This window comes from Syngnathus leptorhynchus, chromosome 13 (genome assembly GCF_054491065.1).
Source record: "Syngnathus leptorhynchus isolate UIUO chromosome 13, UIUO_Slep, whole genome shotgun sequence".
NCBI lineage: Eukaryota > Metazoa > Chordata > Actinopteri > Syngnathiformes > Syngnathidae > Syngnathus > Syngnathus leptorhynchus.
In genome coordinates, this window is record NC_141207.1 from 5,776,695 (window position 1) to 5,799,903 (window position 23,209).

General features: G+C 42.4%; 3 protein-coding genes across 4 annotated transcripts; all 3 read right to left on the reverse strand.

Annotated features, from left to right (window-relative positions):
• Positions 1-155: 155 nt before the first annotated feature.
• On the reverse strand, positions 156-5,708 carry lpla (lipoprotein lipase a). The gene is made up of 10 exons (XM_085929149.1): positions 5,477-5,708; positions 4,454-4,671; positions 4,020-4,199; positions 3,761-3,872; positions 3,026-3,268; positions 2,101-2,343; positions 1,895-2,015; positions 1,645-1,827; positions 1,451-1,558; positions 156-1,193 (listed from the first exon to the last, which is right to left on the reverse strand). Exons 1-10 carry the CDS (start codon positions 5,577-5,579, stop codon positions 1,142-1,144), a joined length of 1,563 nt encoding a protein of 520 aa, XP_085785275.1. The 5' UTR covers positions 5,580-5,708; the 3' UTR covers positions 156-1,141.
• A 4,282-nt stretch (positions 5,709-9,990) lies between these two features.
• safb (scaffold attachment factor B) lies at positions 9,991-16,433 on the reverse strand. Of its 2 annotated transcripts, XM_085927828.1 has the most exons (21): positions 16,141-16,433; positions 15,765-15,855; positions 15,336-15,397; positions 15,047-15,238; positions 14,910-14,966; positions 14,727-14,760; positions 13,630-14,038; positions 13,307-13,350; positions 13,127-13,227; positions 12,892-13,041; positions 12,732-12,820; positions 12,591-12,628; positions 12,427-12,503; positions 12,215-12,357; positions 12,023-12,125; positions 11,753-11,949; positions 11,512-11,674; positions 11,346-11,410; positions 11,024-11,082; positions 10,870-10,918; positions 9,991-10,783 (listed from the first exon to the last, which is right to left on the reverse strand). In XM_085927828.1, the coding sequence occupies exons 1-21, from the start codon at positions 16,291-16,293 to the stop codon at positions 10,675-10,677; spliced, it is 2,385 nt and encodes a 794-aa protein (XP_085783954.1). In that variant the 5' UTR covers positions 16,294-16,433; the 3' UTR covers positions 9,991-10,674. The 2 variants fall into 2 exon arrangements, 1 of the variants encoding a protein (XP_085783954.1); XR_015067950.1 differs by lacking the exons at positions 9,991-10,783; positions 10,870-10,918 and having other exon boundaries at positions 11,757-11,949.
• Positions 16,434-16,567: 134 nt separating this feature from the next.
• Positions 16,568-23,065, reverse strand: malt2 (MALT paracaspase 2). Its single transcript, XM_085927829.1, has 18 exons — positions 21,822-23,065; positions 21,434-21,606; positions 20,629-20,795; positions 20,406-20,536; positions 20,176-20,335; positions 19,898-20,085; positions 19,709-19,805; positions 19,575-19,625; positions 18,994-19,080; positions 18,699-18,902; positions 18,439-18,616; positions 18,301-18,375; positions 18,107-18,234; positions 17,738-17,890; positions 17,608-17,662; positions 17,438-17,540; positions 17,175-17,312; positions 16,568-17,093 (listed from the first exon to the last, which is right to left on the reverse strand). Exons 2-18 carry the CDS (start codon positions 21,565-21,567, stop codon positions 16,806-16,808), a joined length of 2,337 nt encoding a protein of 778 aa, XP_085783955.1. The 5' UTR covers positions 21,568-21,606; positions 21,822-23,065; the 3' UTR covers positions 16,568-16,805.
• Positions 23,066-23,209: the final 144 nt, after the last annotated feature.

Below are 23,209 nucleotides of genomic sequence, written 5' to 3' on the forward strand. Positions count from 1 at the left end.
CTGTGAAATATTTAACTGGCTCTATTTTTCCTGAAAACAATTCATATCCCTCTCAGAATAAATGAAAATAATTGTAATTTTTGAATCAACAATTTGGGTCCTGCAAACCTCAGAACTTAGCGTGTATCCTAAAAGCAGCATCAGCAATCAGAATATGTCATTTTTCATCTTTATTAAACCATCTCGGGCTCTTTCTTAATACAGTGCACTGCAAATCAGTTGATAAATGGGCTCAACAGCAGAAATTGAAGAACCGTCTGACCCCCTCATTCAAAGAGCTGGGACATTCGAGAATAATCACAGAACGGCTTCTTATAAAAATACAAACAACGAAAGCACGACAAAATATATTACAGCTTAATATACAAATATATAAATGTACATTCAATAAATACAATATGGTGTATTCTTGAGATGTATTATGGCTACGGTGCTGGATGGTCCATCACAAACTCCAGCGGCTTGCGTGTTTATTTTTATTTGCAGCAATCATGTAACATGTTTGGCCTTTGAAAGTAAGGCTGCAATCTCAAACTGAGCATAATAATAAGAAAAAAAAATCTGCATGGAAGAAGACAAAGATGTTTTAAAGTGACCTGTGATACAATAACCAAAACGAATCAAATGAATACAATTCAGAATTCCAAATATAAAACTTTTTTTTTTTAAATGTCATTTATATGTGATTCAGTAGATAGTCAATAACTCTTTGGTCCCTGTCGATTGTTGGCGGTTAGTAGTTAGGCAAAGAGACAAAAGAAAATGATGGTTTTGCTTTTTTTTTTTTAAGGATAAACACTACAAACGTGCCTAAATGATGCCTGGTCACCCTGAATTACTGAAATCATCAAAGCTCATACAGGCACAGTAAGTGTATAAACGACATAAGGTAAGCATACACAAATGATTGAGAAGAAAACGTGTACAAATTTAAAATGTGACTACATCATCACTCATGTAACTTTTTTTTTTTTCAAGGTCCAGAGTCATTTTGCATACGGTAAGATTGCCAATTCCCATGCAAGTTTTGTCCTTCTTTGGCTGTGCACGTTCAGCTTGATGAGGTGCAGGATGTCAATGTGTGTTGTGTGTTGTGTGTGTGTCTGTGTGTGTGTGTGTGTGTGTGTGTTCAACTGCATCTTCAAGCATCAATCTGACCAAACAGACTGCCCTGTGTCTTCAACTTGTGCATCCTGCAGAAGAAAGAAGACCATATTTTCTTACTTCAAATTTACAATTGGCATTCTAATCAATTCATTGGTAATCAATCATCCATTGAGAATTTTGTCAATGAATTTCGTGTGCAATTAATTCTTCAGTTGGTCAACAACAAGTTTGCGGTGGAAAGAACAACATGTTGTGTTCTACAATAGTTTGTGCAATACCTCGTGCGTGTGCAAACAGGACTTTAGAACATTTCATTGAGAGAACACGACGATCAAAAACTTACAGCTTCTCTTTACGACTCATGTTGTCTTCTTTGGACTTGACAAAAACGGCATCTTCTCCTCCTCGGACCAGATCGGTGAACTCTCCTTCCTTTGCGCTGAAGATGACCCTGCAATTCAAATATTCATAATAATTAAAGCGAATAAATGAACCCTCAGATCGCTTGACTCAATAATTGTCGGATGCCCGACTTACTTAGACTGGGTCTCCCCCGACTTGATTCGTAACTTTCGGATGTTAAACTTGCTACTGCCCCACCAGTCCGACCAGCTGATGATAGCGTCTTTCTCCCAGCGTAACTTGACGATCATCAGGTCGCCGATGTCCACGTCGGTGGTGATGAGGAAGGACAGCGTGCTGTTGCCGTTCATGACGGGCCTGCGAGATAGGGGAAGGCGGGGTTAGGTAAGGTCAAAGGTGACGTCGTCGAGTGTAACATACGTACAGGACAAATGGGATGTCTTGTTTCTCTCCGTGGGTTCCATACAGGGAAATTTTGATGGGCTGCTCATTGAAAGTCAGGCTTTCCTGGCTGAACAGGTGCATCTTCACTTGGTAGTGGAAAACTAAAAAGACATAGAAAAGACAAGTTGCACTAATAATAAATTATAATATAGGCCAAAAATGGAAGCACGCTTTCCTGATGTTTACCTTTGTATGGCATCATTCCCCGAGTCTTGAGATACATCTTGGTACTACGCGTCATGCGGATCTTGTTGATGTTATAGCCGATTTTGTTGCAGCGGTTCTTGCGGCAGCTGAGGCATAGGCCCTTGTTGAAAGCCTCACGCGAGGTGCAGCGGAAGGCCATGCTCTGCTGCTGCGTGTTGAGGAGCGAGTCGATGAACAGGTGGATGGAGCGCTCGTGGGAACACTTGACTAGTTGGTCCATGTCTGCACATAACACAAACGCAAACGTTGGCACCAAAGTACAGATGACCTAGATCTGACCCTATTTTAAAGGTTGATGTGGTTCAAAGAGTTTAAAATGATCATAAAATGTTTTGGGATCAGACAAAAATCTCTTCTAGATGAGTGATATAACATTCGCAAGCAGATGTCTGACTCCCGTCCTCTAGGTGGCAGTAGTGTGTAATAGGAAATGGTGAACAGCTTAGAAAAAAATAGTTGAAAAAAACTGTTTCAGACATAAGCATAACTTACAGTCTGGTTCTTGAAGTTTAGTGGAGTTAACGCAAAAAAACAAAACAAAAGCCTTATCACGTGACTCCAAAATCTAATCCGATTTCGTCTGAGCGTACATTTTGTATACAATCCGACTAGACGCCCGTGAGAACAGCTACCTCTAGATATCACTTTCTACTGTTTGCTTAATACTTTACAGTTAAGAGAGCAAAGTAGCAAATCAGTACTGTAATTCTTTATGTTGACACCAGAGGGCAAACGGTCGGTGCGATAAAATGTTTTGCGACATTGTTTTTATTGGAAGACTAAGCGGCGTTTCGTTGATTCAACAGCTGGAACTATATTACAAGAATGTTGCTTCAAAATGTCAATATTGCACTTTGCAAGTTAAACCATAAAGAAGCTTATGGTTTTAATCCAGAGTACATACTTTGCAGGCCCTTGATGCCTCCCAGCGCAATCCCCCTCAGGGTGTTCTGGATGTCGCAGCCCGGTTGGAAGGTGCCTCCGTTGGGGTAGATGTCAATGTGGCCGACGGGTTTCTGGATGCCGATACTGTAGCCCGGCGAGCCTCGAGTGTTAGTATGCAGGACGTCCACAAACTGGGCGTCGTCTCTAGACAGCGTGTTCTGGTCGTCGGCGTGCTCGAATGTGGGACCGGCGGGATCCAGTCCTGAAATGTGCACATTGTCATGTTAAATAGACAACATTGACCTGTTTTTGAGTCCGGAGAAGCACTTAAGTGTAGAGAAATGGACAATTACGATAAGCGGGTCAGAGGTTTTAAAGCTGGATCAACTGGCAAATGAAGGATTGGGCCCACTGGCTGGCACTAATAGGGCATGTGCATACATTTACAGACTTGGAATGTTATAGCCAACAGATTATGTTTTACTGGTATGCAAGAAAAATGATTGCTTTCTTTTAGCCCGTGAGTGTGAGCTGTGGTTGACAGCAGAAACTGCGTGAGTGTTTTTTTTTTACGTTTAGTTGTTCAGTTATTTAATAAATGAAAACTCAAAAGTGCATCGGCGGGCTCCCTGTAGCGATAAACCGAGAATCACAGAAATCAAATGTACGACAAATGTTACACTAGTTAAAAATGGAGTATATTGAACTGATGAATATTAATATGAATGAGTTGTGATGGATGTTTTGAGTTTACCTGTGATCCTGCTGATCTTGTGGTCAGTGAGGTCCCCGGCAATCCCGGCCACGTGCGCCCCGAGACTGTAACCCAGTAGGTGGATCCTGTCCCAGGGGAGCTGGAGCTCTTTCTGAAGGGGTCACAATAACAACCATGCTCAGTGTCTTACTTAATATGTTGTTTCGTGAGGATTTCAAACGAATAACTGGCCCTTTGCGTTGTTTGGAATATCATCGGAAATGAAAGGAATGAAGAAATCTGACACCGGAAAACTCACTTGTATCCAGGTGACAAACTTGGCCACGTCTCGTCCCACCAGTTTGGTGTAGGCGGCGGAGGTCGGGTAGTGCTGGTTGGCACGCGACAACCAGTCCACCACAATCACATTCGCGTTTGGGACACGCTCGTACAGGGCCGACACCAGTTTGGGCACCCAGCTCTCAAACATGCCTGTTACCTGTGAGGTATAAATCATTTATTTGCAAACAACTGCAATCCAGAATGTACTCCGCCTTCTTCCCCAAATGATCTGGAATGGCCTCCAGCTCACCCCATAATGAGGATAAGCAAGATGGAAAATGGATGGGTATCCTGACAGACCTTTTCAAACAGCAATCCATCTAGTCAGGCGGCATTCCAAATACGACCTCATTCCACATGTCGGGGTCAAGAGGTGTTTTTTTGTGTGTGTGTGTGAGAATGCGTACGTACCGTCCAGCCGTGGATGATGACAAACGTCTGCGTCTGCGCATTGAACTCGCACTCCCGGATGGTGTCGGGCCTCCCGGCCACAATGTAGCACATGTCGTCATCTGGAATGTCGGCTGTACGCAGGGAGAACTTGGATACGATGTCTGTGTAGTTGCTGAGCCATTCGGCGGTGGTGGCGGCGGGCGGGGAGGTGGAGGTGGGGGTGATGCTGCTGTTCACTGTTGCAACACACACATGCGCACGGATATTTACGTGAGAGGTCACAGGGACGCAAAAGTTCCACACGGTGCATTAATAATACGGTCTTTTCATATTTTCTACTTTTTTTTGGGGGGGGCATTTTTGCAACACAACTAAAATCAAATATATTTCCATTAAATAATAGAAACTTCCCATTTGGAAATCCCTTTTTTTTTTTTTTTGCAATTAGCTTTACAGGTTGGTGTAGATAACCAAGACGATGTCGCCCCCTTTTGCATTTAAAGCACACCTACCGCGCAGAAATGTGAAATTAATCTAACGGATTTAAATGTTCTTATTCCTGGAGACAATTTTGAACAAAACTCAAAAAGATCCAATCAGTTTTCCAAAGAAGTTAAATAAACGTAATTTGAATAGATTTGAAGTGAAAACATCTTATTTATGACTTTAAACACATATTGTAGCTTTTTTTTTCAGCCTTAACAGGTTCTACATCATCCTAATTTTTAAAAGATAGAATTGAACTAAATAGATGTGCGTGTATGTGTTCTCCCTTATGATTATTATCTCCGCCCCCCCCCCCCCCCCCGCATCCAATTTCCCAGAAGCAGGCTTCACTTAATGCACATATGGAGTTGGCTGTGCAAAATGCTTTGCAGACCTGCAAGCGTCTATTTTCCAAGATTTGAATGAAGTTACTCTCACACACATTAAATCAATCAATCAATTAAGCAACATATCGGAGATTTAATGAATTATGTGGATATAATATTTTGGTATTTTGAAAAGGGCAATTAAAATTCCTCGTTTTGTCGCTCTTACCAAAGACTGCGCTGGTGGTGAGTTCAGGGTCCGAACAAAAAGTGGCAAAGATTTTTCCCAAAAGTATCCAAGCAGTGAAAAAACATATATTTTCTTTTCCCATATTATTAAAACGTTGGTCCTGTGAGGTGTCTTTTGTAGTATTGGAGGATCGATATCCAAGTTCTAAAATAGAAATGTCGTGGCGTCGTATACACGCGGAGTGAAATTTCTTTACGGTCTGTCACGGTTGGCGCTCCTAAGTCATCTTTAAGAGTAGCTCATTTGCATATTACAAGGTGATTGGATGTCGGTTTAGGGGCGGGGTTTCCCCAAGGGTCCCTACTCCAAAAATGTTGACCATTCACTTAGTTGAGAACACAGCAGCGTATAATATAGTTCACAGAAATATTGATGGTTCTCCTGTCCTTGATCAGCTTTTCCAATATGAGTTATGTGCATGAATATTAAGCAGGTGCATTTGAATTTATTTCAGTAGTTTACTTCAAAATGTCAACCTAGTTTTCAAGTGAAAACAGATTTTTTTTTTTTTTTTTAAGAGAAGCTATCAAATTTTGTATATAGAGGAGGGAAATACACTACGCGTAAAACCAAATGATATACTGCAACATGCAAAAATAATAAACAAAAAATGAACAGTAAACATGAATATATACAGTATATGCATACAAAACCCAATGGAGCAATTCCCTGCATGAGATGGTCAAAATGTTAGGGAATTTTTTTTTTAGATTATCAGTTCATTTTTGTGGTTTAAAACATGTTTTTTTTAAATCATTAATTTTGGAACGCCCCTGTAAACGACAATCACAGTCAACACATTCGGTTAACATTGCACATTAATATCAAAACATTTTATTTATGAATGTAATATGACTAAGGTAGATAATGTTAAAAAAAGGTCATTACAGTCAATTTTGCTTTGGGTAAATTTCTATTCAATAAAACCATAAAGCCAAAGTATAAAAGGGTAACATGAGCTGCAGCATTAAAATGATAACAATCCTTTTGAACTTACATTTGCCATATTATATCCTGACCTTTATGAATAATGTGGATTAATAAAGCCAGGAGAGACATCTGGTGTTAAAACCACACAGTGCAGCGATGAGGAACAACAACACCGCACAGATGCTCAGAAAGAAAACAGGAAACACAAATGCTCCATCATGTCAGATGTAACATTTGCACACATAGCACAGACGTGGTAAAAAGTCATAAACACCAAAGAGTAGATAGAATAGGACGAGGCGCTTGAACGAGAACATCTGTCGGATTTTTATGATGAATTCCATTCCCAAATGCCTTTGTGGGAACCTCAATTAATCTTATAGTCTTTACTTTCTGCATAATATTCGTTTATGTTCTCAGCTTTCACTTCTTGCGGAGCGGCAGAGGATGGAATAACCGTGTTTTTGCTACAATAGAGCTAATGTTTATTATTTTAAATTAAAACTAAATGTTTTGTGGCTATAGCACGGCGGGATAGTGGTTTATACGTCTACTGCATAGATTTAATCGCAGTTCGAAAAAGCTAACAACGGAGGTCTGGCTAATGTTGGGTTGAGGATTTGACCCAGCGTGTCGGATCAGAATTTGGATGGCCCACGGGCCTCAGGTTTGCCATCCTACAAATAATATATAAATATAGTCCCTAAGCTTTTTCATCATACACACTGCTCTATATTTACATACGAGTGTGTGATGTCTAGCTAAGTGTTGGGAATTTCGTTTGCGGACATCCAGAGAAGCAAACCCAACCCGATGATTAGAACTACACCCAATCCCTCAGTCTTCACCTCAACATCCACCGCCTGACCACAGAAAGCAAGTTGACACCACAGAAGAAGAAATGTTCAAAACAGAAAGCAATGGATAAGACAATAATAGTCTACAAATAACATTGTCCCTCCCAAACTTCCCTCATTGTACAATATTTGTATCACTTTCTGTAGGAATAAAAAGCAGGATTCTATATTCAATATTTATTTTGCAAAAAGTAGACTCACGTTGAAATACTTCCTGTTTTCACTCTTCTTCATTCAAACTTAGTGTTAAATCTGCGGGGCCAAATGTTTTTCAACTATTGATCGAGAGAGTAATTTATTTGTCATTTATTTCTTCTTGAATCTTAATGTTCTGTTCCAAGTAGAGTTACATGAATCCCAAATCTTTGTCAACCCTCCTCCCAATTTTTATTGAGCAAACGCGCATATTTCATATTACAAAATTTTCTGTCTGACACCAGACATAAAAATGTCACAAATGGAGTGTGTTGGTCAATATGTACCCGGCGTGACCCACCAGTCATCTGGAATCATCTTCAACTCACCCACCTCACTATCGAAAAATGAAAGAACGAAAAAAAAAAAGGGCTATAAAGAAGTCAATCATAAATCCTGCGGCGGGTGCTGCTGTTTTGTTTTAGCGATGGCATTTGACATGATACAATGTAAGCCAACTTCAATGTACACATAATTAGGAAGTCGCGATGACTCGTCAGGGCATATAAGAAGAATGAGAACACTGTACGGGGATTCGGTTTCCCAGCAGTAAATATTCCGTGGGAGTGACATAGTTAGGGGGGCCCCTTGTGTAATTCAGCACATGTGTATACAGTATGGACTCAAATCCACATTTAAGCATTTCCTGCAGACTCTCAAAATTGTCATGTCAGCATTTTTTTTAAACCCCAAAAAATATCTATGTGCATATTAGCGCCAACATACATGTAGCGTGCGACACGCACAAGGTCGCGTTCTTGACATCTTTGTTGAACTTGCACAATCCTATTTGTTTGGAGTTTTTTTCTTTTTTTTGGGTGTTCTGGATTTTATTGCCACTAGATTTCAGACACAACAAGAGAGAGAAGACCTTGCAGGAATAATTTCCTGCACTACCAGGCCTTGAAGGCAGCTGGAGAGGATAATGTCAAATCAAAAAAGGTCACTGTAAGAGGCTTTTTGTATTTTACATCTTCGTTCTATCATGTTCTACTCAGGGATGACACGGTGTTTATTGTAGCCATAATGAGCCAGTTGGATGCGAAGAACGAACATCTATTTTATTCTTCTCTTTAAGGTTGACACAAATATCTTGGAACGTTCTTAACTTGGGATTTTAATGTTTTTTATTGCAGTGGAAATTTACAGCTATGCAGGAAACCGGTGCAACTAAAATAGAGTAGTACCATCCGCTGATGTGTTGAGATATCCGTCCATCCATCCATCCATCCATCCATCCATCCATCCATCCATCCATCCATCCATCCATCCATCCATCCATCCATCCATCCATCCATCCATCCATCCATCCATCCATCCATCCATCCATCCATCCAACCATCACTCCTCAAATCAGAATTAAAATTTGCTAAACAGTCAGTGTATTGATCAAAACATCTTGTACAAAACAACGTGATTCCCCTGCAAAATCAATTTTCTTTCTCAAAATCCTTAGTTTGACTCTCAAAAGTAAATATTTGAACACGGCAGTGCCATAGGAACATGACTCACATTTCACGTCTGCTATTTGCACTGCGGCGGCACGGTGGAGCGCTGGTTAGCACGTCTGCCTCACAGTTAAGAGGGTGCCGGTTTGATTCCACCTCCGGCCCTCCCTGTGTGGAGTTTGTATGTTCTCCCCGTGCCTGCGTAGATTTTCACAGAGCACTCCGTGACACCCCCGTGGGGACAAGCGGTACAGAAAAATGGATGGATGATGTAATTTGACAAACCATCTCATTGTCATGCAGAAAATAAAACAACTTAATTTAATTGAATTTCTTTTTCATATCAAACATGAATCATGAGTGAAATAGCCAGCCAACCCCAATTTAGAGTCAATAGCATGTTTTTTTTTCTATTCAAGAATTATTAAGCAGATGCGCTAAGCACAATGACGTCATGCGATGGCATCACTTCACACACATTGACATTGAGCTTTGCTATGATCACAGTAAAATAAATAAACACGTACCAAAGGCCAAGAATTGAAGTCAAACATCCCACACAGGATGGAGAACCAGCATGAATTTTGTGTACATTCCCCCCCCACCCTCTTTGCAAGTTGGGAGCCTCCAGCTTTGACCCCATACGTCCTCTTCTTCGCCCTGGTTTGGTTATCAAGTTAAATGACTTCAACTTAAGTGAGTCCTTCCGGTTCGTGTGTGCCACTATTTGCAGGTGGACAATTTGTCATATTGTATTCACGGACACTAATGCAATATTAAAGTTATAATTATTAAAAACATTTGTATAAAAAGCCTTTTAGCCCTAGAATATTAACTATTACTTATGTCGTTCGTAACCTCGAAACGTCGTACGTCTGTAAACAGAGGAAGGATCCACTGTACGCCGCGGTGTTTGCGTTTATTTATGAGTGAAGGGCGCCTCTTAGCGGACAAGTAGGAAATAACAGTATAATGTTAGCAAACCCCACCTTGACACAATAGCAAAAAATAAATTGACGAAAAGAACTCAGCCTTTCGTTTTGAACGACAAATATATTTAATAATATTGTGTTGAATAAACTTGATGTTTCATTTAAGTTGAGAAAAACCTCTTCCACTTTCAAATTTACTTGTAATGTGTACAGTGACTCATTTGTAAAGTTGCATAAGTGTGTCCCTCCTTACATTTGCAGTTCAGAGCCACTGTTGATCATTGAACATCTTATCAAAATTGAGGCCATTCCCTCAATTTGAGCCAAAAAAAAGCAAATAAGCACCCAAAAAAAATACATCAGCAGGTTTCCGTTACAAACACTCTTCATTTATTACCAGTCACAAACAATCAAGAACGACTGTAAACATTTTTAGCTGGGATGCTAATAATAAAAAAAAACTTTGAAGAGTTCTTACGATGAGTATGCAACTTCATTGAGAAAATGTTCTCCAACAGGCCGTTTAAAAAAAAAAAAAAATCATTGTTTTGCAGCAACACAGAAGTGAAAGCTGATCATGAAATGCGGGTGAGGGTTAGGTCCATCAACCGTGGGTCTATAAAACATTTCAATTTACAACAAGACACTCAAGTGAGCACTATGACACGGAACCGAGAGCGTTGCGGAAAGGAAAGAAATCTTGATAAAAAGAAAAAGTACAAAATAGTCAATTCCTTCCCTTGTGGACTTTTTTTTTGTTTTGTTTTTTTAACTAAATAGATCGCAGTATTGTTATGATGTTTTCAGATGAAAATTCAGAAGCGTCGATTGAAGGCTCCGCCCTGCACGCCGCCTTGCATGGTTTGGTTTTGTCGGTTGAGCGCCCCCGAGAGAGACTGGGACGAACTCATGTAGCCTCCGCGACTGATGACACACACACACACACACACAAAAAGAATTAATAACTTGCGAGTAAACTCAAGTTAAGACGACAAGTCAAAGCAACTCACCCTCCCATGCCTCCACGCATATGGCTCGGGCCAGGGATCCCATCCCGACCTGAATATGTATCACGACAAAAATGCACATTATAGACTTAACCATTATTAGTGGACATCACCCCTCAAGTACAACACACACAATTTAGCCTCAAAGCGTTTGTACCTTGCCACGGCCGGTCGCCATCCATCTTCCGACCCGAGTCCCAGTCTCGGCCTCCGTCCCTGCAACAAACGGGAAAACGTTTTTTTTTTACTTTTAGAAAACGACGCTGACACTTTGTTACCTCTGCCAAAGGAGGTTGAAGTGGAAGCACAAAACAAAACAGACCTCGTTTGTTTTCCTGGAAGAATCAATCCTTTTGTTGATTTTAATGCGGGCTTTTAAAAAATCAATGCCGTGCTATGTCAATTGCTCGCTTCGGCCAAATTTGACCCGGCTTTTGATGTTTCGTCAGGATTGACTTCAAAAAATGATGGCGGCTCACCTGTTCATGCGTTTGTCATAGCCTCCGCCGCCCCAGGAGTCGCGGCCGTGTCTATCGTTGGAATGCTGCAGAGGTGCCACATAGACAAATTATGAAGGGGGAGAAAAAAAATATATATTTTTTTATGTCTGTATATAAATAGTTTGGCTTTGGTTTCTTTTCTTACCGGACCATCTCTGTCTCCGCCCATGCCACGGCTTCCGCCCCTCATGTCGTCCTGGTACCGCCCTCGATCCCTGTGATCAAAGTCTTGGTAACGATCCTGCCGTCCAAAGTCCGAGCGGTATCGGTCGTCCATGTGCATGCGCTTGTCGGGCCAGTCGTCTTTCCTGAAAGCGACGATTCGGTCAGGTGCGGTGGACGCGCGAGCGGGAAAAGGCAATCCCCCGTAATGAAACGGCCTTAACCTGCCGTCCATGTCGTAAGGCCTCTTGACGGGGCGGCGATCCTGCTCGAAGCGCAGCTGTTCCTGCTGCCTGCGGATCTCCTCGCGCTCCCTCATGATGCGCTCCTGCTCCCGACGCCTCTCGAACTCGATTCGCATCCTTTCCCGCTCCAGGAACTGGCGTTCCATGCGATCCGCGTCCAGACGCTCCCGCTCCAACTGGGGGCAAACGTAAAAGTTGACATTTCAATTCCCCCCTTTTCACAAAGTAGCCTAACTATTGTGACCTGACCTCTAGCCAGTGTCTCTTCTTCATCATATGTGTTCGCTCCTCTTTCTCACGGAAGATGCGGATCCGCTCACGCTCCGAGCGGCCGTCCGGAGGACCGCGATCGCTGCGGAGAGATGGCAGATACGTTGCCGTCATCCGCTCAGTCGACTCAACTTCTACGTCCGTCCCCCCCCCCCCGGCGTGGTCCCTCACTTGTATTTGCGTCTCTCCACCTCTCGCATATCCCGCTCACGCTGCCTCTGCCTCTCTCGCTCGCGCTGCTCTTTGATCTGGTCGAACGACAGGATGTCCTTCCTCTCCTTACTGGACGACTTGCGGTCCTGACTTTTGGAGCTCTGGTGGGAGGTGAAGAGGGCATTTAGGAGTCGAGTCCATTTTTCCTTCCTTTCGTCACAGGCACTTACTCGCTCTTTGCTTTTGGCTTTAACGCTGATGACCGGCTCGCCCTTGGACTTGTCCATGACTACGGTTCTCTCGTCCCCTGTTTCAACAAAGAGCCGGGACATTACTATAATGTAGCACGATAAAACCGAGGGGCCGGTGGGTAGATCTGGTGGCCTTTACTTACCTTTGCCATCCTTTCCTTCTCCCTCCTCTTTTCCAGATCTATAGGATATGAAACTTTAGTTAGCTATCATTCTACTAGTAGTTGAACCAACACTTAATGTTTTTATCATTGGGAGTCCAAAAAAAAAACAGTCAAGCTTACTTGGACTCGGTGGAGTGTCTCCGCTCGTCGCCGGACTTCTTGGCGTCGTTTTTGTCGGCTGGCTTCTTGCCCGCCGGCTCATTTTTAGCCTGCAATATTTTAAGACAGGATTAAAAGGATTGAAAGAAGGTGATCGGATGTCTGAGTATCTCGCGCTCACCCGCTCGACGGAGATCATCTTGCCGTGGAGTTCGGTTCGATGCAGGTGGCTGACGCAATTGGCAGCCTCTTCCGTGGAGGACATGGTGACAAAGCCGTAGCAGCGGGCCCCGGGACTTTTTGCGTTGGTCACCACTTTGGCGCCAACAACCTGAATGTCAAAGAAACTGGATAAGGAGAGACACCCTAGCAGAGCATGACGTGTTGCACCAAATATTGATACTTTATCTACTGACCTTGCCATGTTTGCTGAAAAGCGTCTTCAAGTCTGTCGCCCTGGTAGTGGAAGCAAGTCCACTGACCCACAGGTTCCTGCTGCCTGTAGGACTCGCAGTAGCTAAACACCCCAAAAAAAAAAAAAAAAATTATATCAGCATGGGACCACCAGCGTGAGGAACCTATCATGATCAACTCACCCTTTTCATCCTTGGCTTCATCCCTGCCATCTTTGTCTTCAGAGCTAGAGACAAATCCAAACGACGACAAGTGAGGACACTGCTCGGACAAGCTTGTGCGTCTTGAGACGAAAAGTGCCGACGCTCAAGCCGTTGTTGCCGTTTAAAAGTGAGTAAACGGGGGAGGCCCACCCGACAACAACCCCGGCGTGTTACTCGTTGGAAAAGGATGTGCATTGAATTGTGTTACCGCCTTGAAAAGAGCATCCAATTCTTACTAGCGCAAAAGAGCCAATGCAAGAGAGCTAGCCATTTTGGTTTCGAGTAGACAGAAAGCAACAAACCTCTTGTTCTGATCTTCGCCCTCAACAGAGGACGACTCTTTCACTGCCGAGGCGGAATCCGCAGTCGCATTCTCTTCTGTCTTCTCATCCTCACCCCCCTTCTTAGAACCCAATTCTGAACCAACAATTTCACCCCCATCGTTCTCTTTGCTTACACTAACGGCTTCCAAGGCGTTTTTACTGTCCAATGTCTCTTCGGGGGCCTTCTCCGCTTCCCCGGCCTCGGTGGCGTCTGCCTCAAGAGCATCCCGGTCGTTTTCCTCGTCGGCTTTGGCTCCCGTGTCGGTCGACACATTGTCTTCCCCGCCGGCGGTGGCAGCCTGTTCTTCATCGGTGCTCGTCTCACGGCTCGGGTGGCGGTCTTCGATAAGCGGCTCAGATAAACAAGACCCGGCTACTTTGTCATGTTCTACAGGTTTAACAGGAATAGAATGGCACACAGTTTAATCACTTCTGAAACACAGCAATGGTTACGGAGGAGTGGCAAGGCCTGGATTAGGAACGTCATGACCTGAGGTCGACCCTACCGAGAGACTGGAAGGGGGCCCAAAAGGTAGTATGATAACCAAGCATGTAGAGGGGCGGGAGGGAGGAGAGGGGGGGGCGGACTAACTCTTTTGCCTCTCAGGTGGAGAAATCGGCCAAGGTGAGTCCATGGTGGAAGAGAGGTGCAGTCGTGGCTGTGCTTGAAAACAGTCCTTTGGCTTGGCTTCAAAGTGTCCTTGGTGCAAAACTTCAAGTCCAACAGATTCATATTCTTGAGTGTAGCAAAGATGCCTTCGTGGCTTTGATGGATCTTCGAGCGGCCCCAGCTGGAGCACGGCAAGCAGCCTGCGACGGCTCACCCTGACTCGCGTTCAATGCGATTGCTGTCGACGTGCGTCCACGCGGTAACACTCAAAATGGACCCAAAACAGGTAACCAGGCAGGTTAACAACTGTTGTTTACCGCATTTCAACACAAAGACAGCAATCCCTTTTGGGCTTCCAGTCTCCCTCTCTTTCTCTCGCTCTTTCGCGTTGAAATTCAAGGTTTGTGTTGGCGATTCGAGCGAAGCGCAATGAAAGACCCATTTCCTGACCGTTTGTATACATTACCTGTTTCTGCTAATAGCTCCTCAGCATTGGCAGTCTGAAACACAAACCGTGTGCTCTATTTTAAACTGATGCTCGTGTTTGTAAAATAGGAGATTCATTCAAGACGGATAGGTGAAAATCAACAATAGTAGGTGCAGTAACTGCAATAAAGCGGCAAACACTGTAGGGGGAAGAAAAACTTACCACGTAAAGTGAAGAGCACAACATATCTTCATCGTCCAAGCCTCCAGAGTCTTCCAACTGACAAAAACATCATAAATCAATGACCCCCCCCCAATCCAGATGATCAGAACACCTAATTACGTAACGGTGTTTCCCACCTGTCTCGCTTCATCTTCAGAGTCGATGGTGACATCGTCGTCATCATCATCATCCAGGGCCTCATCTTCCCGGCCGCCAATGAAATTCCCCAGATCGGTCACGTCCTGTTCTGGCAATTCGTTGTCATTGACGGCCTCGTCCAGCACATTCATGTTAAGGATATCCATGTCAATGAAGCTCTCGTGTTCATACTGAGGAGAAAGGCACCATAAATACACCTCCAAAATTTCAAAATGTCAAACAGCACTTTCTAATATTGACTAGAAGAAGAGGAAAAACCAAACATACATGACCATCACGGGATTCATCTTCTAAATTGTCATCTTGGTATTCATCACCCTGTATTACATCTGAGGACAGAATGTGGACAAAAATAAATAAATGTAACACTAAGAATCAGACAGATATGAGAGAATTATGAAATAGGTATTTTGATAAATAATGCGTTTGTATAAGAATTAAGCAAATTCAGCCACACATTTTCATCCAAATCAAAGTGCAGCCATTTTGACATTTTATCGCCCCCTGCCGTCCATTGAAATTTATGTCAAACTGCACTAAGAACATCATGGTTTAACTCTTTTCTAGTTTGTCACATGACATTTATAGAGGCCACTACCACCTCGTAACACCTCGTAATACATTTATGGGCGAGGTTGTAGTAACTTTTAGTGCTCACTTCTGCACACATATATAAAATAATTCAGTATGCAGCACCTCTTGCAGCCCGTCTCGGTGTGGCTTTCTTCGGCGCCGACTCCACAGAAAGAATAATAGCGTCCGGGTTTCCGCCCTCTTCCTCGATAGCCTGCGGTGAGTGCATGAGGATTTTTAAAAAAGGTAACAAGAACATTCACATCACAAGACTGCAACCTTGCCACAAAGAGACAAAATTCGAGAGCCCTTCTAAAACAAACTAGTAGCTTTAGCCTCGTTAGCACGATGGCGACCATTAGCTTGTTGGCTAGCATAACTTCGTCACGTGACGTCATTCAGAGCACTCGCGCAGATTGAAATGCGTTATGTAGTAGAAACATATTTGTAGGTTTCTAGCTAACATGGTTCTTGTATTGATTAAAGATCAAAGTTAGACCTTTTTAAGGCGCTCCGATAGCGCGCTCTTGTTGCCGGTGACGTCAAGGTTTCGTTTCTTCAGCTCGGCCTTCAAATCAATAACTCGCAGATCCGACAGTTTGCGAACTTCAACACCTTCCGGAACGTCATTCTCGGTCGATGGGTCAGCCATCGCTTTGAACCGTAGAATAGCCCACTTTTTTTGCAGTAGTTAATGTAGCAAAACGCGCTGTTTCTGCACGGTGGCAGCGTGCAATTCGACCTCAAAATGGAGTCCCCCCCTGACAGTTTTTCCCCTGTATGCGTGTCGTGACGGCGCATGCGCGTTGAAAATCCAGTGCGGAAAACAAGGGAATACTATCATCACTTTACTAATACGTACAATAATTAACACTTTTATCTACATGGTGTATTTGAATGACAATACTTTCTATTAATATCTATTTAAAAATGTAAACCGTTTTATTTCAGATAAAGGTTACTCCTTATCTGCTTTATATGTATGTGATTCTTTGTCATGTCAAAGGTCAAGGGACCATTTCAGATGAAATGACAGTCATGACATAACTTGAAGGTTGCCTAGTTCCAGTATATTGAAACAAAGTCAGTGGTGATCGAGGACATTTAAAACACAGATAACATTTTGATTTTTACAACTGTCACATTTTCTTCCACCAATTTAGCTTAGTCGGAATAATAATTCGGGTTGTCCCGACATTTATCAGGGTTAGCATTTGCGAATAGTGACCATGCGTTGGACGCTAATGGAGCAAAGTCCTCAGAGAAGGAGGAGACCTCAGAGATAGTGCACGAGTCCAGGCTTAGGGATGACGAGGCCGAGCTCGCTCGCGGTTGGTGGAGGTTCAGTTTGGAAACCAGCGGTTTGCCGACAGTAACCGCTTTCCTTTCCTCCACTTCTTCCTCCAGGTTGACGTAAATATAACGGAGGCAGACGGTGAATGTGAGCTCCTTCTGTAAAACATGACGGGCCTAAATAGAGTAAAAGCATCCCGAAGGCAATTTGAATTCATCATAATGGAAAAAAAGCCTGACCTTGAGTCTCTGCAGGCTGCAAATGCGAGTGTACAAACCGGGCAGCTCGGATGAAGCCACTTGTTCTTTGATTAATAATAAACTGCCGGCTTCGACCAGAGTTTCCTGATTGCTTCTCTTTAAGTCAATATCCACATCCTGCAATTAAAGGACAGATTTACCGATATGCAAATTGTCTCAGGGTTTGGATCATGCTCAGAATTTGAGAAAATTCCGAAAAATAAAAATAAAATCAGCATCTTTGTGTGTGTGTGTGATCATACCTCAGGGAAGTCAATAAGTTGAGCCGAGCATGAAGCAATTTCTTTGGGCTTGTCCAATATACGTGTGTAGACGACCATGACGTTGGAGAATTCAGCGGCAAATCTACACGGCATATTACGTCATCATTATTGGAAGAAGAGGAACTGACATCATTTGTTTTCATACAAACCCAAGTTGGACCTTCACACCACAATCAAAATGGATAAAAAGGCTCTTTGGTAGAACTGTAAAGACAAAATGAAACATTCAAATCAAGTTTTCTGTGGTCAGATTATATTGAGTGGTTTGACCTTAAGTACCATGAGCAACAGCCCACTGTAAGTTCCGAGCCGAGTTGGCCGTAGAGCAGTTCGGCAACATCTGAATAGGGTCCGTGAGGGAACGCCGTTCGGACAGATTACTGCGAAGCTCCAGAGCCTGCCTCCCTCGTGTGATTTCAAAGCGACCCATGTCTGGTTAGACAGAGAAGATGGGTTATCATGGGAGCCAGAAGAACCATAATTGATACCAATTAAGGAACCACAAAGGTAATTGGTAATTGATGGTCTGGAATGTCACATATCAGTAATGTCAACAAATTGCCACTAGGTGTCAGTACAGTTCCATTTGATCTGTCAGGCGTCTTCAAATGGTTTGTAGTTTTTACTTTAAAACAAAAACAAAAGAACCTTCTGCCACCCTGTCCAGCATAACCGTGACCTTCTCATCCTGGCAAATCCGCAGCTTGAGGAAGCTTATGAAGATGCCATTGGATACATCTTCTCTCCTTACTTCGTAAGCTTCTGCATCGACACACCTGAATTCAACAATGTAGCCATGAATTGGTCTTCTCATGAATACAAACTATTATGCTTCAACTTACGTGGCATATCCAAATACTACATTTGCCGTCACCTTCAACAGTCCAGGTTGGACTATGACTTCATCGTTGGGATTTCTAAAAGAATTAGGAAAAATTCAAGCACAAAGGGGGGACGTCACATAAAATGTAATGCGAAACCTTTTCCGGCACATGTCCAGCAGGAACACGTTGAGTCCTGTCTCCTTCTCCTGCATCCTGGTTAGTATGTTCTGCACGCAAATGCAGTGCTCGGATGTGCATGAGGGTGGCGCGTCGATGGGCACCATGAAACTGTTGCCGTAGTTTTCATAACCGTGACCAGCAAAGTAGAGTAAGCCTGTGGAAGAAGGACAAATATGCAGCATTTGTTTTTCCAGGAAACTTTGACTTTTTGACCTAGAACCAATTTTGAAGCTCACCGTAAACTCCTTTCCCGAGGAGTAGCAGGAACTCTGTGACGGCGCTATGCATCTCCTGCCAATTGAGGTCCAGCAAAGAGACCACTTTGAAGTCCATTTGCCTGAGGAGGTTGCTCAACTCGTGGACATCCGCCACGGGGGCACACAGCTGAGAGCGGTGACGGTAGTTCAGATTGCCGATGAGGAGAGCCACCTTGTCTGTGGCTGGAGAGGGAAAGAGTCAAATCATAAGTGTATAAAGATAAACTTCCGTGTTCTGGCAGTGAATGAGTTAAAAAGAGAAAATTGTCATTACCAAAAAACTGGTTGGATGATGGCGGCGGATTTGTCATCTGCGAACGTACTTCTTCACAGACGATTAGACTGTCGACTTCCTCGGATTCTATAAACATAAAAAAGAGGGGGGAAATAAAATAAATAAATAGTCTGGGTTAGGGTTGGTGCATTTGATGACTTTGTTCTTGTTTATCTAAAAGCACCATTATTCAAACATCCTTTTATTTGTTTTCTACAGCAAACATCCTCATTAGAGTTAGAGCCTTTTCCAGTTGAGGTGCGGTCCACGCTGGTTGCCAACCAATCACACGACACGTACCATTCACACTCATGTTGACACTTATGGATCATTCAGAGACTTTAACTCATTAACTTCCATTTTTATGGAATGTGGATGGACATGAATGCCAAACTTCAAAACCAAGCCTCAGAACCGTGAGGCAAGGCACATATTCTAACCACTTCATGTTGCTTCTCCAATGTTCTGTCTTTTTCCAGTGTTCACAAGAAGAAGAAGAACTAATAAGTAACGAATTCGTGAACACATCTCTATAGTGTAATTCCACTTTACATGACTAGTTTTTTTTTTTTTAAGAATACCTAAGCCACGGTCGACTGCTACACAGGAGGGATCAGTGATGGAAGTTGGCCCTGGATATGAAAGGAAAACGTGACATTATATACAGAAAAAAGTCATGCAGCATGTATTAAAAAATGAATAGATGATGTCTCACCTATGGTGACAGTAGCAGGGTCACTCCACATTTCGTGATACAAATTGAACACTTTGCATCTGTACTGTCCTCTGTGTGCTGTGGTCACGCACGGGATCTGGAAAGTCAGAAAACTCAACTTGTAGCTGATTGCACTCACCTTTGGAAATTTGACCTTGTTTTGTAAAATATCAGATGCGGGTGACTTACTTTGAGTAAAGGTATCTTGTTTTGTGGCATCGGTGTTGAGTTGTGGTACCACTGGTATTGGGCAGGGGGGTTGGCCACGGCACTGCACTTCAGGAACAGCGTGTCACCTTCAGATGCCATTTGGGACTGAGGCTGGGAGATGATACGCACGGCGGTGGATGAGCTTGAAAACATGCCGCTGCTACAGCCTGGATTGACAACATTTGAAAAGGTTCATGAAGTTTTGGAAAGTGGCGGGGCTAGTGTGAAAATCACACTGTTCACTTGGGGGGTCATACCTTGACTCAAGCCAGGTTCGGAACGGAGCAAGCGTACTCGTGCCCACTGGGAGAAGACGTAGGTGTCTCCGTGGTTGACCCTACAGATGTAACTACCCTTGTGCTCGGGGCCCAAAGGACACACGACGAGCTCAGATCTGCGTCCGCTGGCTTCCAAAATCTGATACAGACAATTATCGAATGAGTTCATCTGACCTCGACATCCGGTTTTTGCTAATAACAATGCTCACCTCTTCTTTGCCTTTAAACCATTGGTAAACTAATCCAGGAGGCCCAGAAGCTTGGCAGGTCAACACAACTCTGCTGCCCAATGTGGACCATTGGGAGCTGGGCTGTACCGTGATCTGGATCTGCTCTATTGCTGTTTTACATAAAGAGCAAAAACTCATTTAAGTCAATGCTCTTTAATAACTATGATCAGGTGGGTGGACATTTAGCCCGATAGACGACTACCCGTAGCGGTGAGCAGTTGCACGGCCTCCTGGTGGTCAATCTTCTTCAGACACTGTAGAAGAAAGAGCAGAGAGCAGGATCGATCGACCAGGAGAGCTAAGAAGCTGCGCCCTGGGCTTCCTGTCGCACTTAGAACCTGGAGCGAACAGTTGGTCACATCCCTTTCACTGCACACGGGGAATTCAGTGTTAGATAGACTGTAAACTCCCAAGAGGTTCATGATGAATTCAACTACACACATTTTGCGTCTTTTGATTCGCTGTCTTACAATTTGCCAATAAAAATGAATTAGAATAAGTAAATTGGGCAACAGAAGATTCTCAGTTCTGAAGTTCTGAATTCAAATTCTTAGGTCCTGTCTTTCTGAAAAATATAACCTGTATTTGTACTGTATATGTTTACCAGACAAAAACAAGATGGAGTGTGTAAATCCCAAGGGAAAAAACAAGTAAAAGAAAAAACATCACAAAAATATTACAAAAAGGTGAATATGCAAATCTTGAATATGCAAGACTTCAATTACGTTTCGAAAAAAATTATTCTACCCATCTTAGTATTCATTGAAATACACTATTTTCCACTTTCACTTTCTGTAGTACCAGTAATGACCAGTAGGTATCTCATTACTTTTGTTCAAAAAGTTTAATTTTACCCTCAGCAACAATCTAGTCGGAATACGACACACAATACAATTCCTCAACAAAATATATTTTATGTTTCGTGAAAGACTTTTGCTCATTTACCAGAAAATCTTACGTAATTTAGTACGTTAAACACGACCTTCGATGGTGTGTTCATGGCCCACCTGTAACGGAGATTTGGGTCTTCAGACACAACTTGGCTCAGTTGCCTCCATCCGCAAGTGGAGTTGTCCAACATCTTGGCCAGTTTATCGAGCACATCTTTGGGCAATTTGGCGAGACTGTTACACTCCTCCATTATTCCCGTCTTTTGTGAAAAATATTTTTAAAAAAGTCACTGAAAACAGAAACGCGTAGTGAATAGTCAAAGTAGGCAGTACACTAGTAGTGAAAGTAGTGGTACACTAGCAGTGGGATTTCCCCTTTTAAAAAAAAAATACAAGGAACCAAAATTAAACTACAACTTAATTACGATTTGAAACTAAATTCAACACACTCCAAATTTAGACTTCCGCCATCACGTCGATGTGACAAATCTGGTTTAAAACTTACCGACTCGACGTTGGATTTCAAAGTAGTAAAGAGTGTCTCTATTCGTTGTCTAATAATTTATGTCACTCATTTGAATACCCCGAGGCTCATAAAATGTATGATCCTCGTAAAGTATGTAAAGTTTCTTCTCAGATGATCATCTCGCTTCCTCATTTTGCTCCATTCCCCGTACACTGGGGCTCATTCGTACGTGTTGCCATGGCGACCGCAGTGAGATTAAATGAACAGAAATTGAGGGTTTATTACACCTAAATTTAATTATTTACTGAATAAATATTTGAGATCAGGCGGTTAAAGACTTCCCGTATTCGACTCAAGAATAAAATATAGGTCTCCTCTATATAGTGGTAGTTTCAAGGAAATAGCATGAAATACTGATTTTAATAACACAGAAATTCAGTACTATATGAACCCCAAAAAATTAAATACAAAAAAAAATACACACCATGCATTCAAATATTTTCCAAATATTATTCAGTTGCACTTCACAGTATTCAAGATGAATTCAGACCAAAACAACTCCACTGATCCTATGCAAAGTATGCAAACTAACAAGTGGTAAATTCCCCTTTGGGAATGGATATCGTAACGTGTTACTAAATAAATAAACAAATGCCACTTTGGCAAAACAATTAAAACGATGCAACTAAAAGTATAACAAACTGAATCTCATTGCAAGCTACTTCAAAATAGTCCCACAAAGGGATAAAAAGATTATATTAAAAATCCCTGAGCTTTTAGGCACTTGGGAAATCTGGAGGGAATACATACATAAGCAAAAAAAATTACAACCACACTCATAATGTAAATAAAACAAAAATAGCACTCTTGAATCGGTTCCTTGATGATACAATATCATCAATAAAAAGTACATACTTATCCTATCACTGTTGCCGCTGAGTTGCCCCCCCCCCCCAAAAAAAAAGAAGTCGCCAATGCTGAGCAGAAAGCAAAACTGCTTAATACTGGCAGCTTTTGCCCTCTAAAAAGTACAAAATGCATTGAAGCATTTCAAACCCCAGATCATGCAAATGAATCAGAGAAAAAATATAATACAATACAGCCAGACTATGTTAGGGTGTTGATAGAAGATAAAAGTATTTTTATCTGATAATAAAAATGTCATATTACAAGAATAAAGAAACAAGATCATTTAATTAACAGCATTTTGTATGAACAGATAATACTGGTAGTAAATTTTAACTTTACACCATTTAAAGTTTGCTTATTAAATTCCATCCTTCCTATCATAAAATGACTTTATTCTTGTAATATTAACATTTTTGTTTTCATAAGATTGCTCAGAAATGTTAAATGCAGCATTTAAAGCAGCGGGCTTGAGTCTGAAATGTTGCATAAAGTTGCGGAACACGTCTTCTTTTTTGTGT